This window comes from Herpailurus yagouaroundi, unplaced genomic scaffold (genome assembly GCF_014898765.1).
Source record: "Herpailurus yagouaroundi ecotype Mexico unplaced genomic scaffold, PumYag 77, whole genome shotgun sequence".
NCBI classification, from domain to species: Eukaryota; Metazoa; Chordata; class Mammalia; order Carnivora; family Felidae; genus Herpailurus; species Herpailurus yagouaroundi.
Window position 1 is genome coordinate 14698168 of NW_024412388.1, and position 27841 is coordinate 14726008.

General features: G+C 50.2%; 1 protein-coding gene across 1 annotated transcript; it reads left to right on the forward strand.

The window, feature by feature from the left end:
* Window positions 1-7491: 7491 nt before the first annotated feature.
* PLA2G2F (phospholipase A2 group IIF) lies at window positions 7492-16163 on the forward strand. Its single transcript, XM_040463357.1, has 5 exons — window positions 7492-7753; window positions 8386-8438; window positions 10973-11117; window positions 12029-12138; window positions 14181-16163. Exons 1-5 carry the CDS (start codon window positions 7638-7640, stop codon window positions 14390-14392), a joined length of 636 nt encoding a protein of 211 aa, XP_040319291.1. The 5' UTR covers window positions 7492-7637; the 3' UTR covers window positions 14393-16163.
* Window positions 16164-27841: the final 11678 nt, after the last annotated feature.

Sequence of the window (27841 nt, forward strand, 5' to 3'; positions counted from 1 at the left end):
TGTCTTTTTTTTTTAAGTTTGTCTATTTATTTTGAGAGCGAGTGAGAGTGAATGAGTGAGTGGGGGAGGAGCAGAGGGAAAGGGAGGGAGAGAGAGAATCCCAAGCAGGCTCCCTGCTCTAAGGGCTCCGTCCATGAACCTGTGAGATCACGACCTGAGCCGAAATCAAGAGCAGAACTGAGCCACCCAGGTGCCCCTTTGTCTTTTTAATTATAGCCATCTTAGTGGACATGAAATAGTGTCACATTCTGGTTTTTATTTGCATTTCCCTACTGACTAATGATGTTGAGCATCTTTTCATGGGATAATTGGCCGTTTATTAATCTTCCCTGGAGAAATGTCTACTCAAATCCTTTGCCTGTTTTCAAATTTGGCTGTTATCTTTTTATTGTTGAGTTGTAAGAGTTCTTTATATATTCTGGACACAAGTCCCTTATTAGACATATGATGTGCACATATTTTCTCCCATTCTTTGGGTTGTCCTTTTACTTCTTTGTGGTATGGTTTGCAGGAAAAAGTTTTAAATGTTAATTAAGTTCAGTTTATCTTTTTTTTTTTTTCACTTGTGCTTTTGCTGTAATATCCAAAACAACACCACATAACCCGAAGTCACAAAGGTTTAATCCTATGTTTTCTTCTAAGGAGTTTTATAGTTTTAACCATTCTTTTTAGATCTATCATCCATTTGGAGTTAACTTCTGTGTATGGTGTGAGGAAAGGATCCAACGCCATTCTTTTGCATGTGGATATCCAGTTGTCTCAGCACCATCTGCAGAAGAGTTTCCTTATTGAATTGTCTTGGCACCTCATTGGGCTATGATCCATTCCAATAAGTTTTTGTATATGATGAGAGGTATGGATGGAAGGTCTTTTTTTTTTTTTCCTTTCTCTTTACTTCTCCCTCCCTCTCTTCCTCCCACTCTCCCTCTTTTCCTTCCTTCCTTTCTTCTTTCTTTCTTTCTTTTTCTCATTGATAGTCAATTGTTCTAGCATCATTGTTGAAAATCTATTCTTCCTCCATGGAATTACCTTTTCATCTTTGTCAAAAATAAAATCTCCATAAATATATAGGTCTAATTCTGGATCATCTGTTTTGTTCCATTGGTCTCCTTGTCTATCTTTATACCACTGCACACTGTCTTGATTATAGTAATGCTATAAGCTTTAAAATCAGATAATGTAAATCCAGCAAATTTGTTCTTCTTTTTGAAGTTGATTTGATATTCTAGGTGTTTTTTCATTTCCATATGAATTTTAGGATCAGCCTATCAATTGCTTTTTAAAAATTTTTTTTAAATGTTTATTTTGAGATAGAGTATGAGAGAGGGATGGGCAGAGAGAGAGAAGGCACAGAATCTGAAGTAAGCTACAGGCTCTGAGCTGTTGGCACAAAGCCTGATGCAGGGCTCGAACCAACATGAGATCATGATGTGAGCCGAAGTCAGAGGCTTAACTGACTGAGCTATCCAGGTGCCCCACAGCATGTCAATTTCTATAAGAAAAGTCTATAGGATTTTAATTGGGAGTGTATTGACTTTATAGAGCAAATGGGGAGAACCAACATCTTTAATAACATGCAACCTTCTGGTTCATGAACATGGTATATCCCTGCATTTACTTTGGTCTTCCTTGATTTCCCTGAACATTGTTTTACCGTTTTCTGTATACATGTCTTCCATATATTTTGTCAAAATTATTCCTAAATATTTCATATTTGGGGATATTATCATAAATGTTTTTTTAATTTCCAGTTATTTATTGTTAATATATAGAAGTACAATTAATTTTCTTATATTTTCATCTTCTATTATGTAACCTGCTGAACTCATTTATTAGTTTTAGTAGCTTTTTGAAAATTCTATAGTATTTTTTACATGGACGACGATGTTTATGCCAGTAGAGACAATCTTACTTCTTCCTTTCCAATATGAATGCCTTTTATTTGTTTTCTTGCCTGGCTAAAATCACCAGTACACGGTTGAGTAGAAGTGGTAACAGTAGATATCCTTGCTTTGTTCCTAATCTTAGGGGGAAAAGCAGTTATTCACTATTAATTATGATGTTAGCTGCAAGGTTTTTGTAGATGCTCTCTTTCAACGTTTATTTATTTTTGGGACAGAGAGAGACAGAGCATGAACGGGGGAGGGGCAGAGAGAGAGGGAGACACAGAATCGGAAACAGGCTCCAGGCTCTGAGCCATCAGCCCAGAGCCCGACGCGGGGCTCCAACTCACGGACCGCGAGATTGTGACCTGGCTGAAGTCGGACGCTCAACCGACTGCGCCACCCAGGCGCCCCTGTAGATGCTCTCTTTCAAGTTAACAAATTTCTCTTCTATTTCAGTTTGCTGACCTTTTTTTTTTTTTTTAATCAGGAATAGATGTCAGATTTTGTCAAATGGGCAATTTCTTTGCATTTATTAAGAAGATCATAGGGGCACTTGGGTGGCTCAGTTGGTTGAGTGTCTGACTTTGGCTCAGGTCATGATCTTGTGGTTCATGGGTTCGAGCCCCGTGTCAGGCTCTGTGCTGCCAGCATAGAGCCTGGAGTCTGCTTCAAATTCTGTGTCTCCCTCTCTCTCTGCTCCTCCCCGATTCATGCTCTCTCTCTCTCTCTCCTTCAAAAATAATAAATAAAAAAACATTTTAAAAAATTGAAAAAAAAGATCATATAGTTTTTCTTCTTTGGTCTGTTAATATGGTCTACTACATTGATTTTTAATGTAAAATCAACATTTCATTTCTGGGATAAACCCCACTTGCTCATGCTATATTTTCCTTTTTTATAATGTTAGACTCTTAGCTAACACTTTTTTCTTTTTCATTAGCATGTTAAAAATTTTTTTTTAATGTTTATTCATTTTTGAGAGAGAGAGACAGAGTGTGAGTGGGGCAGAAAGAGAGGGAGACAAAGAATCTGAAGCAGGCCCCAGGCTCTGAGCTGTCAGCACAGAGCCCGAAGCGGGGCTTGAACCCATGAACCAGGAGATCATGGCCTGAGCCGAAGTTGGATGCTTAACCGCTTAACCGACTGAGCCAACTGAGTCACCCAGGCGCCCTTTCATTAGCATGTTTAAACTTGATTACAACTGGTATTAATGTGTAGTTTTGTTCCTGCTATATTCTTCCCTTTGTATCAAGAAATTTCTCACTGTTGAGGCGCCTGGGTGGTTCAGTCGGTTGAGCATCCAACTCTTAATTCTGGTTCAGGTCATGATCTCATGGTTTTGTGAGTTCAAGCCCTGCGTTGGGCTCTGTGCATTGACTGCAGAGCCTGTTTGGGATTCTCCCTCCCTCTCTCTCTCTTTCTCCCTGCCCTTCCCCTGTTCACACTCTCTCTGTCTCTTCCAAAAATAAATAAATAAACTTAAAAAAATTTTTTTTCTCATTGTTGCTACTGAGTCCCCATAACAGTTAGTGACCGCTGCAGACACCCTCTTCTGTTACCTCCATCTTCTTGCCCATAGTTTCCTCAATATTTGGAGGATCTCGCACATTTTAGAGTATCTCTTTCAAATAAACGTAAAGAAATACTGCGTCACATTCTTGGGAGCCTCGGTTGTTTACAATCTTATGTAACATTTTGTTAAGAGTTTCTGCATCTAGGGGCGCCTGGGTGGCGCAGTCGGTTAAGCGTCCGACTTCAGCCAGGTCACGATCTCGCGGTTCGTGAGTTCGAGCCCCACGTCGGGCTCTGGGCTGATGGCTCAGAGCCTGGAGCCTGTTTCCGATTCTGTGTCTCCCTCTCTCTCTCTGCCCCTCCCCCGTTCATGCTCTGTCTCTCTCTGTCCCAAAAATAAACGTTGAAAAAAAAAAATTAAAAAAAAAAAAAAGAGTTTCTGCATCTATGTTCATGAAGGATATTAATCTGTAGTTTTATTTTCTTGTAATGTCTTCATCTGGTTCTGATATCAGAATAATGGTGAGTTAAGTAGAAGCATTTCCTCCATTCTAATTTTCTGGAAGAATTTATTAATAATTGGTGTTATGAGCTGATTTGTGTCCTCCCATTCATATGTTGAAGCTAACCCCCAGTATCTTAGAAGGGGGCTGTATTTGGAGATATGACTTTAAAGGGGTGATTAAGTTAAGATGAGATCATTAGGGTGGTCCCTAATCCAACTGGACTGGCATCTTTGTAAGAAGAGGAAATTTGGACACACAAAGAGACCAGAGGGATGTACATGTAGAGAGGAAAGACCTTGTGAGGGCCCAGAAAGAAGATGGCTATCTGTAAGTCAAGGAGAGAGACCCTCAGAAAGAAACCAGTCCTCCCAATGCCTTGATTTTGGACTTCAACCTCCAGAGCTATGAGAAGATAAATTTCTGTTTCTCAGAAATTTAAGCCACTCAATCCATAGTAGTTTGCTATGGTAGCTCTAGCAGTCAAATACAACTGGTATTATTTCCTTAAGTATTTGGTCAAATTTACCAGTGAAGTCATCGGAATCTGGAGTTTATTTATGAAAATGTTTTTAATCTACATACTCACTTTCTTTTTTTTTTTTTTTCAACGTTTTTTTTTTTTTATTTATTTTTGGGACAGAGAGAGACAGAGCATGAACGGGGGAGGGGCAGAGAGAGAGGGAGACACAGAATCGGAAACAGGCTCCAGGCTCTGAGCCATCAGCCCAGAGCCCGATGCGGGGCTCGAACTCACGGATCGCGAGATCGTGACCTGGCTGAAGTCGGACGCTTAACCGACTGCGCCACCCAGGCGCCCCTCACTTTCTTTAATAGATATAGGACTATTTCCAGTTGTATGAGCTTGTGTCTTTCAAGGAAATTGGCTGTTCCATCTTGGTTATTGAATATATTGTCTTACATTCATCTTCATAAAAAAATGCAAGAAAATATAACTACCAGTGACCCTACTGTCTAAAATTAGCCATTACTCCTGTTTTCCTATTTACTTTTCCGGATGATTTTTATACATGTGCACACCAATTTCCTTACTTCCCCCTGTCCCCCACTGCCATATTTTACAAAATTGCTACTACCCTTAATGTCCAGGGGTTTTGTTTTTTATATCATCAGATCTTTGAAGACATGATTATGGATGGATGGTTAATAATTTGCTTAACTCATCCCCTAACTTATGTGGCCTCTGATTGTGGAGGGAGCATTGCAGAGAATGCCGTAGTCAGCACCTTTCGCATCTGTCGCTGAGAACAACTCAGGTGTGCATCTTGGTTTACAGGCTTAGAAGTGGAATTACTGGGTCGGCCAGTTTATTATTGACTTCTCGTGTTGAACAACCTGTGCTGGAGGGGAGGTGGGGGGAGGGAAGAGCCCGTCTCTTCCCCCCCCCCCCCCGCCCCCGTTCTCTAGCCTCCGGAGAACAGCCTGACCAGCACTGCCGGCGGGGCATGAGATGAGAAAATGGCAAAAAGGCAGTTCAGGGGGTCTCAGGGGTCCCCCACCCTGGCTGTGGCCTCTTGGCATAGATTGGCAGGGTGGAGGCTGTATCTTCAGTGTGTGGACTATACCTTACTTTTTGGTTCTTCCTCTTTTGGACTGAGTGATATCATCAAGAGGTGTTGGCACAAATCAGAGCAACAACTGAAGCCACGCTTTGTGCAGACGTGTGAAGACAGAGACCAGCCTCATCCTCCTTTCTCTCTTGGTCCTCAGGGAGCTCCCTGTCTGCTGGGGTGGATACAGCCTCCACTCCACAGGCAACCCCCAGGTTTTGGGGTAAAATTATAGGTTTTTTTTTTTTTTTTTCTCTGGGATTCCCAGTCTGAGTGAAGTATCAAGATTGACAAAAGCAGATACCTACAAAGGAATGGAGAAGCAAGTGTCCCTCCGTGCCTCCCATGCAGGGATGGGGTGGGGTGGTTGTAGGGTAACTTCTTGGGAAAGAGGAGGCCCTGGTTCCATAGAGAGGAAGTTGGGACAGGAAAGGTGGAGGCTGGGAGGAGGCGGAATGACGGGCACTTGGTTTGGTAGAGCGGGAAGAGGAAGTTGGATGGGCCCAGGGTAGGAAGGGAAGCCTCAGGGGATTACTTCTGTCCCTTGTCAGCAAGTCTGGGGACACCGGGCAGATGTGAAGGTGGGGGGTTGTTTGGGGTTAATGTCCAAGAGCGCTCTTCTCTCCCCTTCCCTGTTTCTCCTCAGCGCTAGAGAACAGGCTTCTGCTCTGCAGCAGTCAGATCTTTAACTGGGCACTTGCCACGGGCCCAGATGACTCAACAGGGTCATCTGTTAGCAAGATCCGTGAGGCCTGGTTGTATCCATTCTACAGCTGAGAGCTCCGAGGCCAGGCGAGGGCTCTCTCCAGCCGGGATCTCAGAGCCAAGAAGCAGGGGTGCTGGGGTGGGACCCCCCTATCGGTACAACTGCCCAAACCTCCAGGGGCTCAGGGGCCTCAGCCCCAATCCGCTTCTCTCCTGTCCATCTCCACCCCCCTCCAATGCCACCCCCACAAGAGGAACATGGCAGCGACTCGCAGGCCACCAGACTTTCAACCAGAGACGGCTACGTGCCCCAAGGTTACGTCTAGAAATGTCTGGAGACATTTCTGGTTGTTCCACCTTGGCAAGGTTAGGGGAGAGGAGTGTGGGGAGGGGACCCCGACCCCCGCCACAGAGAGGTGCCGCCAGGCCGCACGCCACAGTGGCGCTGTGGCAGAGAGGTCCTGCTCCCGGGTCAGATGAGCTCGCCCTTTCAGATGTGAGCTGGGCGCCTCCTCCAGTCTTAGGCAGGTGTGGACACCGACGTGCTTGCAGATGTGGGTAGAGAGTTCTCTGCAGACTCTGGACGATGGTCCTTCCAGCTCTGGGAGGCCCTGGGCATATCCATACAGAGGGCTCCCGACAAAGACTTTCTCTTTGACCAAACCCTGGTCGGGCTTCACTTGAGCTCTTTTTCAAAGAGGCGTGGGCTTTCGGACTCCTCGTCTATCTCTGCAGTGTCCTGTTCTCTGCAAGAACCTCGCTGAGCCAGCTCAGCCAGGAACCGTCACCCTCCATGTCTGATCGCCCCTGATGTCTGATGGGGTTCCTCTGCCCCTGCCACCCCCCTCCCCCGTGATGTCTGGCCTGCCTTCTGCCAGAGTCCTGCTAGGTGGCTTTAGCCAGAATCCTCTTGCCACAGCCCCCACATAGTAACTCTCCATCTGCGGACCCCCATCCTGCCCCTTGGCTACAAACTTTTCTTTGTTGTGTTTGGCGTTGAGCACAGCCTCTGTCCCCCACTGCAAAACTCCACTGTAGAGGTCCCACGCCTCTCCGATGCCCCCTTGAGTCAAGCCCACAACGCTGTTCAGTTACAAATGTTTTGTTTCACATCCTTTTGGGTGGGAACAGAGAGAGACCCTTGGGCGAACTTCCTTTCAGATGTACAGGGAAGGGCCAGCTCTTGGTCAGGTGTGGAAACCCCCACCTGCAGGCGCGCCCGAGGGCGGGGCCTGGACGGGGCGGGGCGGCTGTGGGCGGGGCGGTGGCTGTGGGAAGGAGGGGGTGGAGCCTCCTTTTTCCTGGGCGTGTGTCACCTGCCTCCCGCCCAGGGGCATTGCCCCGGCGCTACCCTGCCCGTGTGCGTGTGGCAGTGTGACACTGGGGCCTGCTCCCCGGAGCCTTCAGAGCGATCACGGACCTTACGAGCCCTATGTTGCTGGACCCCCAGAACACAGAACATGGCGGATGGGGCACAGGCCAACCCCAAAGTGTTGAGGAAGAAGGTGCTGGTTAGGCACCCCTCCGGGTGGAGGGGCCCAAGTCTCAGGGCCTCTTTTCCTTGGAGAACCTCGAGGTATGTGTCTGCTACCCTGGGATAGAATCCTCCCCAGAGAGGAGCAGGGATGGGCTGGGGGAACTGGCTCCTAGAATCCGTGTCTCCAGAAAAAAGAGCTCTAAGTCTCTTGAGTGAAGGCTGAGATATGTCAGTACATTTTCAGCACCAGAAGACTTTAGAGATCAGCCAGTCAATCCTCATGAGGCACTTGAGGCCCAGAGAAGCTATGGGATCTACCTGAGGTCACACAGCATTTTGGCAGAAGAGCCGGGACTAGAACCTGGGGACCCAGGTCTCTTGGCTCCAAGTGCAAGACCCAGCCACCAGGTTGGGTCACGTGACTTCCTGGAGTGCCTATGGAAGGGGGGTTCGTTCTGATCTGTGACAGTAGCCCGACCCCATGAGGCGGTGAGCTTCCTGTCTCAGAAACCTGCTCGGGGTAAAAGGAGGAAGGAGGCTCCCGGTGCCTCCTGGCTCTGCCATCCGGGGGACAGTCAGTTCAGGGGGTGGAGGGCAGGCGGGAGGAGCTCATCCCAGAGCTGGGGCAGCAGGAGCGGGGGCCTGGGGGGATGACATTGTAGGGGCCTCAGAAGGGGGCTGCGGGAGCCTGGAAGGGACGGGCTCGGGGCTTGGATGTTCTCCTCTCTCAGGTCCAGCTTGGGTATGAAGAAATTCTTCACCATGGTCGTCCTGGCCGGCAGCGGTGAGTAAAGGCTCTGGGGAGACTCCTCTCTCTCACCCCTCCCCCACTTGCTCCTGTGACCTTGAACACCTAGGTTCTCCATCCACTGACTGGCTCTCTCTGGGCCCCTGCTTCCCAGCTCGGGCCCCTGTCAGGCCCTCACTGACATGGGGCTGTTTGCCGACTATAAACACACCAAGGGCCGTGGGCATTTACGAGCCTCCCAGGCGTCAGGGCCCCGGGCTGAGCAAGCATCGTAAAATGGTAGTGTTTGCTGGGCGTCTGGCCGCCCCCGGGAAAACCTGGGTGTTTGTGTAGATAAGAGTATTTGTGTACATGTGTACCTGAGACAAGAGCCAATGGGTTTGGGTGTGGATATACACATGTATCTGTGTGTGTGTGGGGGGGTTGTGTCTCAGCACAGTGACGTCTGTGTGTCCTCCACACGTCAAAAAATGTGTGTGTATTAACTGCAGGTGCACGTGCGTGTGTGTGTGTGTGTGTGTGTACCAGGGCTGTCGGTGTGAGTGTGCAAGAAGTCGGCAAGGAAGGTCTGGGGGCTCCTTTCCCAGGGCTGGTGCTCCTGGGGAACACCGGTCGGGGACAGCTGAGGCTCCTGACACAGATGTGACCCCATCACACATCCAGGTGTTCTGTGGCAGGTGCCTCTGGGAGGTGGAAGCTGGGCTAGAGGTGTCACTGACTCTTCATCCGGCCCGTTGCATATCGCCGGAGCGCAGCCTGCTCTGGGGCAAAGAAAGAACCGCTGGGCACAAAATAAGGGTTAAACGTGGCCAGAGGTGACAATGGTTGGCTGACCTGACAGCTGAAGCGAGTGTTGAGACAGCAAGCCTCTGAGTTCCGCCCGAACTGCTGGCCGCTAAGGCGTCTGCCCAACTCGCTTTCTTCTGCTTGGAGTGCGAGTGTGGACGTGGCCTCGGCTGCCTGGGTTCCCTGTGGGCACCGCACGCGTGAGTGTGGTTCCACTGGCGGGTGTGTGGTGTGCGAGCGTGCGAGGCCTCTGTGGGCGAGTGTGTGTCCCCGTGTGTGAGTGTGGAGGGCTTGCGTGGTAACATCCCACCCTGCGTGCAGCTGCTGGGCAGAGGGCCCTGGCGGGGGGAAGCTGTCCCTCGGGGGAAACACCTGAGCTCACAGAGGGTGCTCCCTCCTCACAGCCTCTGCTCGCAGTGCCCAGCATCCCCGTCCCCGTCCCGGTTTGACAGTTGAGGTCAAGGAGCTTATGCAACCTGCCCGTGTGGTCACCGCAGGCCTCGTGGCGAGACCTGTTTGCGGACCCAGGGCTGTCTGCATTTGACTCCCAAGGTCTGATTCCAGATCTGACTCCCAAGCTGCTTGACATTTCCCTCTGGCCGCAGGACCCAGCACAGAGTGGGGAAGGGTCGGGAGACACACTTAAGGTCCCCTTTGTCCTACTCCCACCGACGGCCCTCACGTCTTTGTGCAGCTCAGGGATGGGCTTGGGTCCACTGGACACAGGGTCCTCCCTCTCCCTGCCTCAGACCCCACCTGAGACATGTGCCTCTCTCTCCACCATCCTCTTAGAGTCGCCTGTTATTCGTCCCAGCTCCTTCCCTGTTGCCTCTCTCATTTGCTCCTTATTTTCTGTAATGATGAAAGTCACAAAGCCAATAAACGGGAAGGCTCAGGTGGAGCGGGATTCCCAAGGCCCATTAAGTGGGGCTAGAGCGGCTCTCCCGTGTGCGGGTTGGCCTCACCCAGTACGGACTGGAGCCCCAGGCTCCGGAGTGACTCAGCAGGGAGCCAGGAGCAGATGTAGAGTCAACACAGGCCGGGGTGAAGAGGCAGGGAGGAGGGGAGAGGAGGGTATGTCGCTGGGGCAGACCCACCTGGCAGGTGCAGGGAGGCTGCTGATTTTGCTGGCGTGGGAAGGGGGTCATTGACCTATTGCTTCCGGTGAGACATGGCCAAAGGGAAAGGGTGTGTGTGTGTGTGTGTGTGTGTGTGTCTTCGCCGAATGACCGGACCACCGCGTTGTCTCTGGATTCATCGTGAGATGCCCGAGCTGCAGGACCGCGCTGGGGACACTGAGTTCCTACTGGGGGCAGAGGAGCCAGACCAAACCCAGTACCCAAAATCAAACCCCTGTGTTCACAAGAGCACGTGGCATTTGTGAAGCCCCTTACGGTGGACCGGTCACTTGGGACCTCACTGCCTGGGTGCAAATTCCACCCCTACCACTTTTTTGATGATGTTCTTGGGGAAGTTACTTGGGTAAGCTCTGGGCCTCAGTCTTCTCATCTGTAAAGTGGGGGCAACAACAGCACTCCATGAGTTAATGCCTGGAGGGGGCTCAGGACAGCACCTGGCACAGAGAAGCCCTCAGTAAAGAGTAATAGCTATTTCCTTCTAAGGGCCCTCAGATATCATGGCTTTTTATACATTGCTTCCTTCCTCCCTCTCTGCCCACCCTCTCTCCTCCTTTCCCTGGCCTTGGGGTGTGGGGAGGACAGTCAGACAGGAGGGGGCCCCCCACCAGGCAGGGAGCTCACAGCACCCCCTTGGTTCTCTTGCAGTCCTGCCCGCGGCCCGCAGCAGCCTGCTTAACCTGAAGTCCATGGTGGAAACCATCACAGGGAGGAGTGCCATCTTGTCCTTCGTGGGCTACGGCTGCTACTGTGGACTAGGAGGGCACGGGCTGCCCATGGATGAGGTGGACTGGTAGGTTCCGGAGTGCCTGGGCCACTGTCAGGCCTGGGAGGGGGGCAGTGAGGGTCAGACTGGTCTCCATTTCTGAGACATGGGAGAGGGTCCTTTCCCCAAAGGATGAGGCTGGTTCAATGAGTTTGTGACCAAGAGCCTGACCTTGACCCATGTCCTCCTCTACTGTCTTGGGTGGTTTCTACTGTGCATCTCCAAGTCTTGGGCTTGGAGGCGTTTGAACTCCCAGTCTCGCCAGGAAGGAAACTTTGACCTGCCCCCACACACGTGAGAGCAACAGACACACAGCTCACGCTCAACACGAGCAAGGGCTGTGACCCTTCTCACTCCCATCACCCTAGAGGCCCTGATGGAGGGCTGTGTTTCTTCCATCAGACTGAAGACTGAAGCCATGGCTTAACTTTCTGCTCCTATCTCCCCAAAAGCAGCCAGCGCTAAGTCTGGTATCACGGGGGGGGGGGGGGGCTTAATAAATGCATGTTGACTAATTGCCTTCCTCTACCAGAGGGGATGGGGATGGCCACACTACACTTGCTTCCTGTCTCCCACCCCCAATGCCCACTCAACCCTCCAGACTTTTGTCTCTCCCTGGCCATCGTGCCCAGCCGGGCATGGCCTCCTCATAGGCTCAGGCTCCTTTGACACCAACTGAGTCCTAACCCTCCTTCCCATCCTGACCACATCATCGGACAGCCTGACACCTCCCACCTCCTGCCTCCTGCAGCCAGGGCTCCAAGGGGGGAAGCTGGGCTCTGCCTGGCTATGTGACCTCAGACAAGTAACTGCCCCTCTCTGGGCCTCAGTCTGAAGGTCTGATCCACAAGGAACCGAAACAGATGACTGGGGTCTCTGCCGGTGGGAGATGGGCCAAGCTTGGCTATGTGGGCCTGCTGTCCTCTACCTGCCCCTAGGTGCTGCCACGCCCATGACTGCTGCTACCAGAAGCTCTTCGACCTGGGCTGCCACCCCTATGTGGACCACTATGAATACACCATCGAGAACAATACTTCCATCACCTGCAGTGAGTCCCTCCCCTGCCGTTCCTCCCTCCCCCACCCAGGAGAAGGGCTTAGACTGCCAGTGCCCCTAGCTGCTCGGGGGGCCCATGCATGGGGTTGCCAGGTGAAATACAGGATGCCCACTTATGTTTGAATTTCAGGTAAACAAAACATGTTTTCACATAAGTATACCCTAAATATTGCACGGGACATACTCATACTAAAAATTAAATGCTAGCATAAAAACAATGACTATTGGCATGAAAATAAGAATTAGCATAAGTATATCCCATGTAGTACTGGGACATACTTATACTAAAATATTTACTGTTTGAAACTCAAAGTAGCCAGGCCTCTTGTTTTTGTTTGTTAACTCTGAGAACCCTAGCCGTGGCCCTAGCACGTCTCTCTGATGTGCTCTGATCCCCCCAAGCCCGAATCAGCAGGCTGCTGTCCTAGTTCTTGATTCTTAAGCTTCGGAGAGCTTAGGGAGTGGTTCCGATTCAGTGGGCCTGGGTGAGGGCCCAGGAACCTGTTTTTAACCAGATCATCAGGCGATGGGAAGACTTGGTGACACATGGGTCTGGCTTTAAACCTGGATTCTGCCAGCATCTCCTGCGGTGTAACCCTATATAGGGTGCTTCCCTGCCTGGCCTCAGTCTCCCCGTGGATATATGGAAGGGTTTGGATCCGAGCAGACATTTCCCTTCTAGTTCTGTCCTTGGGACCCTACCAGAAGGTCGCCTCATCCCAAGACCCTCAGTGTTTCTAGGAATTCAAGCTATGGGAACCAGGCCCGGTGGGGTTACCATGGATGCTCTGGGCCATTCCTCAACTGAGAGGTGCGGATCCACATTAATGGCCCAGGTGTCCCTGTGTGCCTCCTCTTAGGCGGTGGGTGTCCCCTGGTCCAGTCCCACGGGCAGCCCCTGGCTCCCTTTGTTTCCTTGTCTTCACCAGGTTCTCCTCACTACCCCTCACTAAAAGCAAGCAAGCCCAGCTTTGCAAAAAAAGAAAAAAAAAATCCCAAGTCTTCTGTTCTCTGGGGAAGAGTCCTGGTGGTGAACTGGGTGTATCTGGGGCGCCCTGGGAACCCAGGGCACCGTGGTCCTCATATTCTGCTGTTCAAACGTGGGGTGGAGGGGCTGGCTTGGGAGAGGGGGTGTCCCCTCATTAATGCATTTCGAGAATCCTCAAAGGGTGGTGGGCGAACCCAAGTGGGGGTTTTCACATTGGGTTCTGGGGGTTCCTGGACTCAGGTGATGGGTGGGGGGTGGTCCTGAGTGGTTCAGCTGGTCCCATTAACCCATTTCACATCTTAAGTGGTTTCTCTTTCGGCTGCTTGATATGTTGGCCTTCTGCAAAGAGTTTCATTTGAGAGAAAGGATTCTGCTGATAGAAAGTTTGAAAAGTCTGCCAACCACCGAGCTAGTGAGCAGTTCTCAGAGGGTGTTCCCCGAATCTGCAGTATCGGCATCCCCTAGGAACTTACTAGCAATGCAGATTAGCAGGCCCCACCCAGACCTACTGAATCTGAAGCTGTGGTCCTGGGGCCCAGCCGTCTTTGTCTCAGCAAGCCACCCAGTGGCTCCTAATGCGCCCCCTAAGGTTGACAGCTATCAGGGTAGACGATTTCGGGCGACTTCAGCACTCGCTCGTGGGAAAGGCCCTGAGGTAAGCTCTTAGGAGTCCTTCCTCAGTGGCTCCTCACCATGAGTTCCCTCCAGGGTGGGTGTCCCGCGATTCTGTGATGGAAGGGGGAGGCCTAGGGTGGGGAGTCCCCAACACCCGAGTGTCTATCTCGGGTCCACCTTGGGTTTGCTGTGTGACTTAGGTAAACCCGTCCCCGGGGCCTCCGTTTCCCCGACTATAAGATGACAGGTTGGACTTCCAGGGTCTTCTGATGGAAACATGCTCCAGAGCCACCCGGATGGCGGATCATGCCAACTGCAGGGCCTGGCCCAGAGCTTCTGAGCCCGCAGGCCTGGGGCGAACTGCCAGCACGTTAGTGCTGCCCACCAGGGGACCATATTCTGAGACCCACCAGAACCTCTCCCCCGCGTAGGTGAGCTCAACGAGACCGAGTGTGACAAGCAGACCTGTGAGTGTGACAAGAACGTGGTTCTGTGCCTCCGGAACCAGACGTACAATGAGAAGCATCGCAACTACCTCAACATCTACTGTCAGGGCCCCACGCCCAACTGCAGCATCTACGAGCCGCCCCTGGAGGAGACGGCCTACAGGCACATCTCCCCCACTCCCCCTGCACCTCCCTAGTGCCCCCCGGGGCTGACGGGCAAAAGGGATGGAGGTTCTGGCTCTGGGGACCAGACAGGCAGACCAGGTGGAGATGGGGGAAGGCTGAGAGCCCAGGTCTTTCTGGCTGCTTCCTCCCTGGAACTCTCCAGGGGACTGGCCCCAGAGGACTCAGGGAGGCCTGGGTCCTGACTGTGGCTCCCAGGCCCCTCCAGCCCAGCACTGGGCGTGACCATGTCCTACCGCTGATCCCAGACTTGGCAGGAAACATGTAGCCTGTTGGGGTCTCTCTTGAGTGTGGAGGGCAAGGCCTGAGGAAAAGAGGTGGCTCCTCTGAGTGGTCTCTGCCACGGGCCCCAGCCTAACTTCCTCGGCTTGACCGTCAAGGTTAGAGACCAAGATCCTGAGCTGCCAGTACAGCCCCAGAGCTTGGTGTGTCCTCAGACAGGTTCCCAGACAGACAGAGTGCTGGTCCCGAGGTTCTGGGGGCCTCTTGGCTGCCCCTATGGGACAACCCCGGGCGCTCCTTGCTTTGAGGGCCTAGTGGCTCTCTAGAGCCCCCTTAAGGGCAGGGTGGCCCATGAGTCCAGGCCCAGACATCACAGGAGGGCCACAGGGCTAGTGTCTCAGCCACAAGGTCTGGCCTCAGATCAGGCTCGGGGGCACTGACGGAACCCCCATGCCCAGTGGCACTCCCTTAGGTGCATGGGGACCAAGACGGGGCCACAAATATGTCTCCAGCACCCTCACGTCTCCCCCCACCTCCCTGCTAACCTGGCCCAGCCATACGGCACTGCTCTGAGGTGCACCGGACCCCACCCCCGTGCCTCTCCTCCTGCAGCAGCCGGGCCGGTGGGTGGGAGGACCCCAGACCCCTCTCTCCCTGCCAGGGAGACGCAAGGCTGCACTCTGGTCTCAGAAGCCCTGTCAGTGGGGAGGAGGCCAAGGGCTGGGACCCACCTCCCTGAAGGGGAAACAAAGGCAGGAGGGTCCAGGTCCAGGCAGGAGGCTTGGAGAAGATTCCAGAAGGCAGTGGGGAGGGAACTGCATGAAGACAGAAGGGAGGGGAGACGGTGGGAGAGAAGCCGGACAAGGCGAGATGCCCAGACCAGAGGGGTCTCGGCAGGAGAAGTGGGGTGAAGGAACCTTGGGGTGCAGGGGTCCCCTCGGGCCCAGGTTCCTGTTGAGGGTTGTGGGCAGAGATGGAAGAGAGTCAGCCCCCGCGGGGCCAGCTTCCTGACTCTGTGCCAGTACTGCTCTCTCTCCAGGTGCACCTGCCCCTTTCCTGCCTTGCCTCGCCTCTCGACCTCAAGGTCAGCGGCCTCCAAGTAGCCAGTGTGCCCTGCCTCACCCCGAGGACACACCGACACAGCGCTGAGACCCGCCCAGACACCCTCAGCCATCAGGAAGCTTGGCCCGCCCTGCGAGGGGCCTGTAGATCCACTGTCACTAAGGCCAGTCATGAAAGGCAGAGACAGCAGAGGAGTGGGGGTGGGGAGAGAACATCTCCCCCCAGAATAGCAGGACTGGGAAGAAGCCTCGCCTTGCTGCAGCTTCTAGAACGCTAGCCCTGGGGACTGAGGATGAATTTGGTGGTTGGAGTCAGCTGTCACTATGTGTGAGAGAAGGCCCTTCCAACCGTTCACCTCCTTCTGGCCCTGGTGTGGTGGCTGTGGTCCCCAGTGTGTCTCATCACTCATATCTTCTTTCTTTTTTTTTAATGCTTTATTTATTTTTGAGAGAGAGACAGAGACAGAGACAGAGACAGAGTGTGAACAGGGGAGGGGCAGAGAGAGAGAGGGAGACACAGAATCCGAAGGAGGCTCCAGGCTCCGAGCTGTCAGCCCAGTGTCCGATGAGGGGCTCGAACTCACGAGTCGTGAGATCATGACCTGAGCTGAAGTTGGCCGTTTAACCGACTGAGCCACCCAGGCTCCCGCTAACATCTTCTACCCTGGCTAACTAACTAACCTCTTCTGGCCATCTTGGGCTGGTCCCTTATCTCTGAGCTGAAGCCCCCCCTAAGCCAGGGTGGAGCCAGGATGGGGCAGCCACAGTCCACTAGAAGATGGGGTCTGCAGAGGCCCCAGCCCCGCACCTGTGGGAGAACAGGTTTCTGCCTGCGCCCCTCTACCTTGCACACACCTCCACTCCAGAGAGTCTGGGCCAGTGTGTTGGGATGAGATTCTGCGGCCGAGGAGTCTCGCCTCCCCCTGCCCCCCTCACCTTGTCCCAGCCTGTCCAAGATGCTGCGACCCCAGAGGTCCTCCACAGGACTTGGCGCCCCATCGTCGATCTCATAAAGGCCTCCTGCCTCAGCTCCCTCTTGTTGGTCCTCCTTGGCCGGGCATCAGGGGAGGGCACAGAGACTCCCTCCAGGGTCTCCAGCTCAGGGGGAAGCAGAATCCCTTCCTGCCCCCACCCTGGGCAAAGTGGCCCTGCTCCAGCAGAGAGACAAGCATCAGGAAAGTGGTGTGGGCCAGTGGATGGACAATGATAACTGTTAGGCTGGGTGGGTGCTTGTCAGGCATCAATCTCCACCCCATCCTTTTCTGTTGAACATCCGAGGCCCGGAGAGGAACAGGAACTTGCCCAGAGTGACACAGGTTGTAAGTGATGGGGCTGTGTCTGAATCCTCAGCATCTAACTTGTAACTATCCCTCTTTGCATCTTCTTTTTTTAAAAAAAATTTTAAATGTTTTTATTTATTTTTAAGACAGAGAGAGACAGAGCATGAGCAGGGGAGGGGCAGAGAGAGAGGGAGACACAGAATCCGAAACAGGCTCCAGGCTCTGAACGGTCAGCCCAGAGCCCGACGTGGGGCTCAAACTCACGAACCATGAGATCATGACCTGAGCCGAAGCCAGACACTCAACCGACTGAGCCACCCAGGCGCCCCATCTCCTTGCACCTTCTTAACGATGATGCGGGCGCAGCTGGAGACAGTGGGACCAGTGACCGAGAATCCAGCAGGACACCAGGTCCTGGTCTTAGCACGTTCTCTGACTTATGTCCCTTCTCTGTTGTGGGCATCAGTTTCCCCATGTGTAGAGGGACCAGAATAGCTGTTTCAGGTGCTCCCCAAAGCCATGTGCTTTCCTGGACACATCTGGGATGATCCCTGGGACTCTGCTCCCCCTCCCCACCTCAATCTTCAATTAAACAGCTCTGCTTTTCCTGTATTATTTACTGAGCTTTCACCTGAGCTACTGTAAGAAGAAAAGACATTCTTCAGTAATTTTTTTAAAAAGCTTGAAAACTCTGGGACAAGATCATCCATTGGTTCATTCATTCAATGGACCTATACTGATGGTCTTCTATGGACCAGGCATGGTGTAGGAGGTTTGGTGGGGATACCTTTAATCAGACACAGACTCTACCTGCAGGAATCCCTTAGGCTGGTAGGGGGAGGCAGACATGTGATAACCTTGACATATGGTGCCAAGCAGTGTCATGGGGAGCACGGAGGATGAAGCCCCAAGTGTGTCCTTGGTAGTCCCGAAGGGGCCCCCAAGGGGATAAGGTGCGGGGCTGGGATGGCCTGTTCAAGGTCCTTGGAGGTGGGGAAGAGGGGCGGGTCACATGTTTTGAGGAGGGGGCCCTTGCTTCTGTAATCTGGGTGGTTAGTGAGATCTTTTAGGCTAAGCCTTGAGGAAGGATTGTACTTGGCTTCCACTGGTCTGGAGCTGCCATTGACAAAGACTCTGTCCTTGACCAAACTTTAGTTAGGATCCTCTGAGACCTTTCCCAACCAGGCTTACACCTTAGGGTTTCCGCATCCATCTGAGCACTGCCCAGTTTTAGCAAGAATCCCCTCCTGCCCTCAATATCTGGTCAAGTTCGTCACCCTCCACCATTTCCCAGGTGGTTCCTGATCACCCAGGCCTGCCTTTAGCAAGAATCTTGTTAGGGTCATTTTAGCAAGAATCATCCAACCCTCTTAGCAATCTTCCATCCACCAGCTCCCCTCCCCACTCCTTGGCTATAAACCCCCACCTAAGAAAAGTGAGGATTCATAACTGTATTCAGAATTGAGCCCAGTTCTATCCTGGCCCCTGCTGTGATCATTCTTGAATAAAACCTGTTTTTACCACTTAAACTGCTGCCTGGGTCTTGTTTTCTAATAGCCACGGTGCTATGACTTGCACGAGATCAGATTCATCATTGGACCCTGGTCGTTTCACCCCGGGACCCCAGGTGGACGTCTGGGAGCCTTTGTCTTCAGTCCTGAGTAATTGACCGGGGATCTCTTGTGAGCCCAACTCCTGAGTCAGTGCTCCAGGTAAATGTCCACTGAAGTACAGCAAAGACAAGGCTTTGGTTCTTAAGGTTCTGAGTTTGCTCTGTGAAGCTGGATGAGAGTACTTTGTTTGACAGATACCTACCGGGCTCAAAGTCTTTCTTCCTGGCTTTCTTTTGAGTGGGGATTCCCTCCCTGACTCCCGAGACTGGAATATCTTTCCTGGCTCTTTGGGAAGCCTCTCTATTCTCTTTGATCCTGCTTCTTCCAAGGAAACTTCTCAGTTGCCTGAAGCCCCTCATTCCAAACCTCTGCCGAATTTGTAACTTCACTGCTCCAAGACCTCGCTTCTCCCATCTCCCCTCCTACAGCCTTTGATTTTCCCTTCAGGTAGGTCCCTTGAATCTGCTGATGGGACCCCTTCAAACATCTGCCTCTTCCCTCCCTCTGTCTCCTTTTGCCAGAATTTTCCTCTGCCTATTCCACTCCTTTGGGCATTTGAATATTCAGCTCCCTTCCCCCATCATGGGTTCTCAAGGGACTCTCAAGCAACTACTTGAAACTAAGAAGGAAAATGCTCTTTGGAAATAGTTGGGATATTTTATCCACTTATGGGCTTTGGAGACATCCAGGTGGCTGCTGATGTCCCCTCAGTGTCTCCCCTAAAATGTATTCCATGGCCTCCTGAGAAGTACACATCAGGGCAACTGAAAAGCTTAAAAGTCTCCTCCACAAACATTGGTAAAAAGCTTCAGCTCTCATTGAATAAACAACCTTAACGTCCCATCTGCCAGAAACCCAATTCAGATAAAAAATATAAAATGGAGGGGCTCCTGGGTGGCTTAGTTGGTTGAGAGTCTGACTTCGGCTCAGGTCATGATCTCACAATTCATGGTTTCGAGCCCCACATCAGGCTCTGTGCTGACAGCTCAGGGCCTGGAGCCTGCTTCGGATTCTGTGTCTCCCTCTCTCTCTGCTCCTCCCCTGCTCACACTCTGTCTCTCTCTCAAAAATAAATAAAGTTTTATACATATATATAATATATATATTATATATTATATATATATAATGGAATAAAGAGGAGATCTAACTATTTTATATCAACCAGGGAGCTTGCGTCACTACGTTTTACTGATTCATGGCTAAAATTTTAGAGTGAAACCCAGAAGATCTCTGTCATGTCAGTTTGTGTGTGTATGATGTGGTATTTTTCTACTCAAGATGGCATTATCAAATTAATTTATGAAATCCCTTAATGGAGTTCTATTCAAAATGGCTTAGATATAAATCAGCACTTCTATAAATTAAGTATTCTGGGGTGCTTGGGTGGCTCAGTCGGTTAAGTGTCCAGCTCTTGATTTTGGCTCAGGGTTCCTGAGTTCGAACCCTGCATCTGGCTCTGTGCTGACGGCTTGGAGCCAGCTTCAGATCCTCTGTCCCCCTCTCTGTCTGTCCCTCCCCGTCTCACGCTCTCCCTCTCTTTCTCAAAAATAGATAAATATTAAAAAATACATATTCCTAGAGGGGCACCTGGTTGGCTCAGTTGGTAGAGTATGTTACTCTTGATCTTGGGGTTGTGAATTCAAGCCCCACGTTGGGTGTAGAAACTACTTAAAGAAAACCAAAACATTAAAATGAAATTAAGTATTCCTAAAACACCCCGAAATATAGAAACTAACCCACATATTTTTCAAGCTCATATGATTTGAACAAATCTTTTTTTAAAGTTTATTAATTTAAGTATTTACTTATTATTTTTAAAATATAATTTATTGTCAAATTGGCTAACATACAGTGTGTAAGATATGCACTTGGTTTTGGGGGTAGATTCCCATGGTTCATTGCTTACATACAACACCCTGTGATTATCTCAACTTGGGTCTAGCAGTTAAATAAGGGACTGTCATACCTACTAGATGTTTAAGATTATACAAATTATAAATTGAACCTAAGAACAAATGTATAAGTAAACGCGCTGTCAAGATGAATTGCTTCATATCCATTACTTCATGTAGATCAAGCATAGCAGTAAAAGAAAACTTGCGTCTTTAACTTTTTTAGGCTTTTGTTTTTATGATCCTTGTCTAGCTTGCATGGGCTGTCAAAATAGTTAACAGGGAAATAGCTCGAAATGCTAGCTAGTTTTGCATAATGTTAGAATATGCCCACCTAAAAACAGTGTCCAGATTTTTTTTTAGTAGTTTGCAATCTTAAGAGTTATGCTAAATTAAATTAAGCAGCAGGTATTCATTAAATACCTAAATCATTTCTTAGCCAGATAAACCACGAAGACATTATTTACTAAACACAAGTTTCGGCTCATATATTTTGGCTTTTTATTTTTATCTGGTATAAAGAAAATATCTTTGAGTCCATTAATAAACATGAAAGGTCATACTAGAAGAAGCAAATGTTTCTAGAAATTGTGAGACGGTATATTCACAAAATTTACTGACTTAATAGAATGTTGCTCTATAGCAAACGGTAAGCAGTTGTCTATTTCCTTGTTTTTACTGGAACTTACAATTACTAACAGTTAAGAATTTGAATCAATATCTATAAATGACTGATAGAAATTTCTAGGAATAATAAGGGTGAAGAAAAAAACTATATAAAATATGGAAGAATGTGGGATATATTTCTGTTAAGGAAAAAGGAGAGAAATTCTCTCTTCAATGTACAAACTGTTCAGAGATTGCTTAAAAGTTGTTCTAGAATGAGAAAGAGGAAAATATAGGACAAAAACAAACAAAACAAAACAAAACAAAAAACAAAACATTTGAGTGACTACAGAAAGTTGTGGAGGGTTTGTGGAAAAGGAATTTAATGTGTGGTAAGCTGGCTTAGATTGAACTGATTTATTTATAAGGCTTTAAAAATGAGACTCATAGTGTACAGATGCAGAATTAGAATTTGGTTTTCTTTCTTTTGAAACAACAAAGTTTTCTTGGATTATCGGTCTGATCTCTGTTAAGATACTACAGAAGATTTTTCGTCTCCTTTTAGGTAAAGCTACCTAGGACACAAAGGTTTTGTTTTATCAGAATAATTTCGTGGGCTTACACTAACCATGTCATGTTATTGATTATTGAAGAGAATATAGACTTCTCACTTGTAAAAAAGCTAGGGTTTTTTTGTTTTGTGTTGTGTTGTGTTGTTTTTACATGGTTGACAATTTTGTCTTCCCCCAAAATCAACTCCTAAATGAAATTTTGGTCTTAAACTGACCTCGAACTGGGTCCCTGGAAAATCTCCAAGGATTTGATGTTTCCCCTTGTAAAAAGACAGATGTGGAAAATAATTTGGTTTCCTTGACATGTTGAATTGTACAGCAGGCATTGTCAAATCAGAAGTGTTTTAACCAGAGTGCCTGGGTGGCTCTGTGGTTAACCATCTGACTCTTGATCTCACAGTTTATGGGATCAAGCTCCATGTCAGGCTCTGCACTAACAGCCAGAGCCTGCTTGGAATTCTCTCTCTCCCTCTCTCTCTGCCCCTTCCCTGCTCACACTCTCATGCCTGTGTTCATGCTCTTTCTCTCTCAAAATAAATAAACATTAAAAAGATATTTCAGAAATTTCATGAAGTACATGAAAATTTGTCAATGATTTGCTGCTTATGAGATGTCCTGGCATAACATCATCCATCATCATTCTAGTTATTATCTTCTTGTGTCCTATGGCCCAGAGAAAAGTACATTCCTTTGTCAGTTAATTGCATTATAATGAACTCTCATCAGATCTTTAACAGTGGCCATTTTAAGCCTTTTGTCATTTACAGAGAGTAAGTTTTTCTCTGATGCTTTCTTGAAAGCTCACACAATCAGCTGGCAGGCAAAATCTTCATTAGCGAGAGCTCCTTCAGAAACTCCTGGATGAGACTAGGACAGGTTTTCTGGGAAACAGCCTTCTGATGACATCGAATAACTTTTAGATCACATCACTGATCTGAGTAAGGGTTTCCAGAACTAGCGGAGAAGTTAATGAGTTTATCATATTGTTAACACAAGATCAAGGAGAACAAGAATTAATTACATGGGACTGAATTAACCAGTGAAGGAAGATTTCCGTTTTCTCTTAGAACAGTACTGTTTTGTTTTGTTTTTTAATGTTCTACTTTTCTAGATTTAAAGAACTCATTTCCCTCTTATTTCAAGCTATCTATAAGTCATGGCAATTTAGTGCATGGTAATTTTGCAAACAGAAACAACAGGTATCTTTTCTCCCTACCTGATCCCTCAGGAATATAGAAACTCGTATTGAGTATTCTTATTTTTGTGGCAATATAATTATTTGCATAAGTTCAGTAGGAATCAGTTTCCTTATGATGGAACATCACTGGAAACTGGCTATATTCCGAAGGCCTTGGCTGGCATGTCATATTTGAGAATTAGGTGCATGAAACACAATGTAAGCAGCTAGAGCTGATTTATGGAGCCAATGCTTACAAAGCTCTCCTGGAAAAATGAGCCTCGTACCTGGCTTTACAGGCTCCCAGCATTGAAGGGGGAAGGAGGGTCACTTCCTTGCCACCCAGGAATCTTGGAATATATTTGAGACCTTGAGAGGAGTGGAATTCACCCAAATCTGTAGGTATTGCCAGAAAAGTCTGGCTGTGAGTTCTTAGCTTTGCTTCCTAGCCTTGAGAAGCTTTTAAAGGTCTAGTCTGAGATTCCCTTATGAAAGATTCCAACAAAGCAAAGTCAAAAAGGCCTATGTGGTCAATCGCCATTCTTGCTGCCCTTGCGTGAAAACTCATGCCAAATCTAATGGGATCAGACATATTGTGTGAACAGGAATCAAAAAGAAAGGTGACTATAGTGATGGGTTTTCAATGTTTCAATGGGAAACCATAGCACATACTCGTGGGTTATTAAATTATAGTTCTATTCATTGCTTTTGAGTTGTTTTTACCTCCCCCCCTTGGTGAAACTCCATTTTCCTGTCTACTTTGTTCCCTACCTATAAGCCGGGCTGGATCCTGCCAAGTACATATTCTGTCAATTTTTCTAGTTTCCTCCGAGATCTAACCACAACTCTCCAAACTGACATTTCTTGCTGACCTGGAGTCACTGAGAACTAAACCCCATGCCCAGATTGGGGTATTTATTGGGAATAATCTAGAGAGGCCCTGTGAGCAGAGGCTGGATGCTTCCATGTTCTTCTGGAAGAAATAGGTGTGACCGGAACACTGATGAGCGCGCCATCACCAGTGACATTCCAGCCACAAATCAGGAAGTCCTTGGGATTGCCTCTGTTGTCCTCACTTCAACCATCTGAAGATGCTCCAGGTTCAGCATCTAGAAATCTCGATCGGCTGCCTTCTGGACGCAGAGATGGGGCATTGTCTCCTCTGGCCATTTGGTTTTCTTTGATGTGCACAGAAATCTCCCTCATTTAAATGGCTGGTACTTTGCAGGGTCTAGCAAACATCCACTAAGACCAAGTCTAACAGATGGTTCTGCTGGTCACTTCTGAACAAAGAGACTGATGAGAAACGGACTCATGCTGTTCAGAAAGGAGAATGTCTTTTCTTTCCTTGAATAAGAATGGGGACTGATCAAGACCCTCTCCTTGACCAGACCTTAGTCAGGGTCCTCTGAGACCTCTCCTCAACTTGACCTTTGGGCTTCTGAGTCCATCTCCACACTGCCACCATGTAGCAAGAACTCTGCTGTGTCGGGGTGCCTGGGTGGCTCAGTCAGTTAAGCGTCCGGCTTCAGCTCAGGTCATGATCTCCAAGTCCGTGGGTTCGAGCCCCGCGTTGGGCTCTGTGCTGATAGCTCAGAGCCTGGAGCCTGCTTCGGATTCTGTGTCTCCCTCTCTCTCTGCCCCTCCCCCGTTCATGCTCTGTCTCTCTCTGTCTCAAAAAAAAAAAAGAACTCTGCTGTGTCACTTTAGCAAGAACCCCCACCCAACCCTCAATATTTGGTCAAATTCCTCACCCTCCCCTCCACCCTCCCACCCCCTGCCCAGGTGATGTCTGGTCACCAGGCCTGCCTTCAGCAAGAACCCGTTAGGTCACTTTAGCAAGAACCCCTCCTTGGCTGTACATCCTGACTTTCCTTTGTTGGCTTCAGCAGAGCCCAGTTCTATACTGAGTTCTCTTTCCCCTTATTGTGATAGTTCTTGAAGGAAATCTGTTTTCACTTGAACTTCTCTCCAGTTCTGAGTTTCCACATCAGCATCTCTGCCCAGATCTAGGTCAGAATTCTGCATTTTCCGGAAGCACTGCTCCCCCTACCCCATTCTTCAGAGCCCTCCAAGGAGGGGCTGCCGACTCTTTTCTAGACCTCGAGTGACACCTAGTGGTCATTCTAGGTCACTGCCCATGCCGCACTCCACACCCCCTGCCCCTCTGCTAAGGGACCCAGACCAGCGATGCCCAGGAGGGCACAGGACATGCTCAGCATCACCCCTGCCATCCTTTAGTGCCATCAACACCATCTCCCACAAAGAGCAGACTGGGAGCATCCCTGGCTCTGCCACTCACAGGCCACATGGCCCTGAGCGCATCACCCCCCCAACACACACACACACACACACACACACACACAGCTTCCATTTCTCTTTCCTGTAAAATGCGGATCATGATGAAGAACACATTGTGGGGTTTGAGGATGAAATGAGGCCACGGATGCACCAGCACAGGGCCTGGCGTGGGGAACGGAAACTGCCAGCACTGGTGACTAGTGCCCTTGGCTGGTGGGTGAGACCAAAAGTCCTTGGGGCCAGATGGGCAAAAAGCAGGAAGTAGAAGGAAGAAGGAACTAGTGAACATTCATGGGGGACATCCTCCCCCAGATGGAAACCTGGCCAAAGTGAAGCGGTGGCTTAGCAAGAAAACCTGGCTCCCTGCTTATGGGTGTGAGGTGGGGAGGGAGAGAGGCAGAGAGGGAGGAGGGGACAGAGGCAGTAGGAAGGTTCTGGGTAGCACCTCTAACCCCAAACCCGCATCCAGGCACCTAGCACCTGCCCAGCCTTGGTCTTAGTGGGGCCTGGGAGCCGCCACCCCTGCATGCCCAGGACCGGACTGTGCATGCAGACAGGCAGCCCTTTCCTCCCCAGGGGTTGGCACAGCAGCACTGGCTGTCAGTTACCCAGCTGTGGCTTTCTAACAAGAAGCTGATGCCACCAACGGTGACAACAAGCCAAATTCAGGACGTGGAGGCTCATAGGCGCCGGGCCCTGCCGACAGCCACACGGCTGGAACACCCACCTCTGCCTGGGCAGGCTGTCCAGGCTCTCAGGATGTCAGGGCCCAGTATGGAGAGCGGGGGTTTATTAAGCACTTACTGTATGCCAAGCACTGTGCTTGGAGCTTTGTGTGTGCTATCTCATTCAATCCTGTGAGCTACCCTGTGGGGTGGGGGCCGGTAATAGCTTTGCTTATAAAAGGAGAGGTTCAAGGTCATGCAGAGGAAGCAGGGTTTGAACCCTGACTTTGGAGCCTTCGCTCAGACAGCATCCAGGCAGCCCCCTCCTCTTGAGAACTGGAATGGGAAATAAGAGATTTGAATCAGAAAACATGGGTTCGAGCTCCAGTCTACCTGCCCTCTTGGAAGTTCTGTTGTAGTCTGTGAAATGGGGATGAATAACTCCTGGGACCCCTCTGATGAACAATAAGACAATGGACGAGAGGCAGGCACCTGCGACTTCGGCCCAGATCATGATCTCTCAGTTCGTGAGTTCGAGCCCCGAGTCAGGCTCTGTGCTGACAGCTCGGAGCCTGGAGCCTGTTTCAGATTCTGTGTCTCCCTCTCTCTCTGCCCCTCCCCCCACTCACACTCTGTCTCTCTCTCTCAAAAATAAATAAACATTAAAAAAAATTTTTAAATAAGACAGTGGATGAGAAAGAGCCTCTGGAAGGGGCAGATGTACCCTAATTTGGGTTTTCGATACCCTGAGGAAATCAGACCCAGAAAGAAGAGGGTCTTGTGTGAGGGTGAGGTCATCCTTCCTCCAGCTTCCTTCCAGTTCCCCAGACGGGGACTTTCTCTCCAGCCTCATGGTTCGCTGTCCTCCTCGTCTCCCCTACCCCCGGCCCCCCTCCAGCTTCATGCCTGCTCTGCACTCACCTCTGCTCCCATCCTCCCAGCACCAGCCTCCCTCCTGGCCTCTGCTCAGACTGGTCCCTCTGCCTGGAGCCCCCTCCCCTCCTCCCTGCCTTGCCCAGCTAACTCCCACTTCTGGTAGGTCCAAAGGCTTCGCTGACCAGCCGGTCTGGATGGGGTGCCCCCAGGTGTGCCTGAATCTGGGCTCCCCGCCCCTCACTGTCCTGTTATCACCGTGTGACCCCATCTGGGCTGCGAGAGCTCATTGAGGGGAAACCCCTCCTACTCCAACAGGATCCACAGTGCTCAGCCCAGTCTCCCACGCTGGATATCCATGCAGGGGATGAAAGAATGAATGAAACTGCAGGGCGAACCAGAACCCAGGCCTCCATCTAGGGCAAGTACTTAACCCCTTGCAGCAGCCTCCTTGGCTACTGCCCCTCCTCTAAGTCGCTCCAGTTCTGGATTCCTTCTGGGACAAGCCTGCTGAGGGGAGCCTTCGGCTGGAGGGGAGGGGACGGAATCTGGCTGCGCTGGGCTCAAGTCCCCTGCTCTGGACCTGTTAGCTGTGTGGTCTTGAGACAAATTGGAGTTTTGCACAGCAGCTGCCTGAAGATGCGTCGGGTGTTCTGTGTTCGAGGGTAGCTACCCGGAGACTGCTTGGGTGGGCAGGGGGGCGCATTCTCCCCACTCAGGGTCCCGGGGCTTGGGCCATGCCCCTGCTTCGTTCTCCCAGCTAGATGTGACTCCACTTCCCAGGGAGCTCAGTAGTGCCTGACCCATCCCAGCCGGGGCACTCGCTGACCCAGAAACCCAGTCACCTCGCTCGCCACCCGGCCCGCTGCCCCCCTCTAAGACCTACAGCCACGCCCACGCGGCCATATGCCTCACTCTCCACATCTGCTCGTCCCTATGCCTTTCACAGTTTCACAGACACCCCAGGAGCAGGAATGGGGGACAGTGACTCCACAGACTCAGCCCACACGCGCACAGTGGGCCCAAAGCAGTGACAGCTTCTCCCCAGTAGGGCACGGAGCCCAACGCCTGCCCAAGGCGGAGGGTGTGTCCCCTACCCCACCTCCCTCACCGGCTGACAGCTTCACCAGACAACAAGAGACAGCCAGGGAAAAGCTATAGAGAGCTGTTGTAAAAATACAACTACATTCAGAGCCTGTCC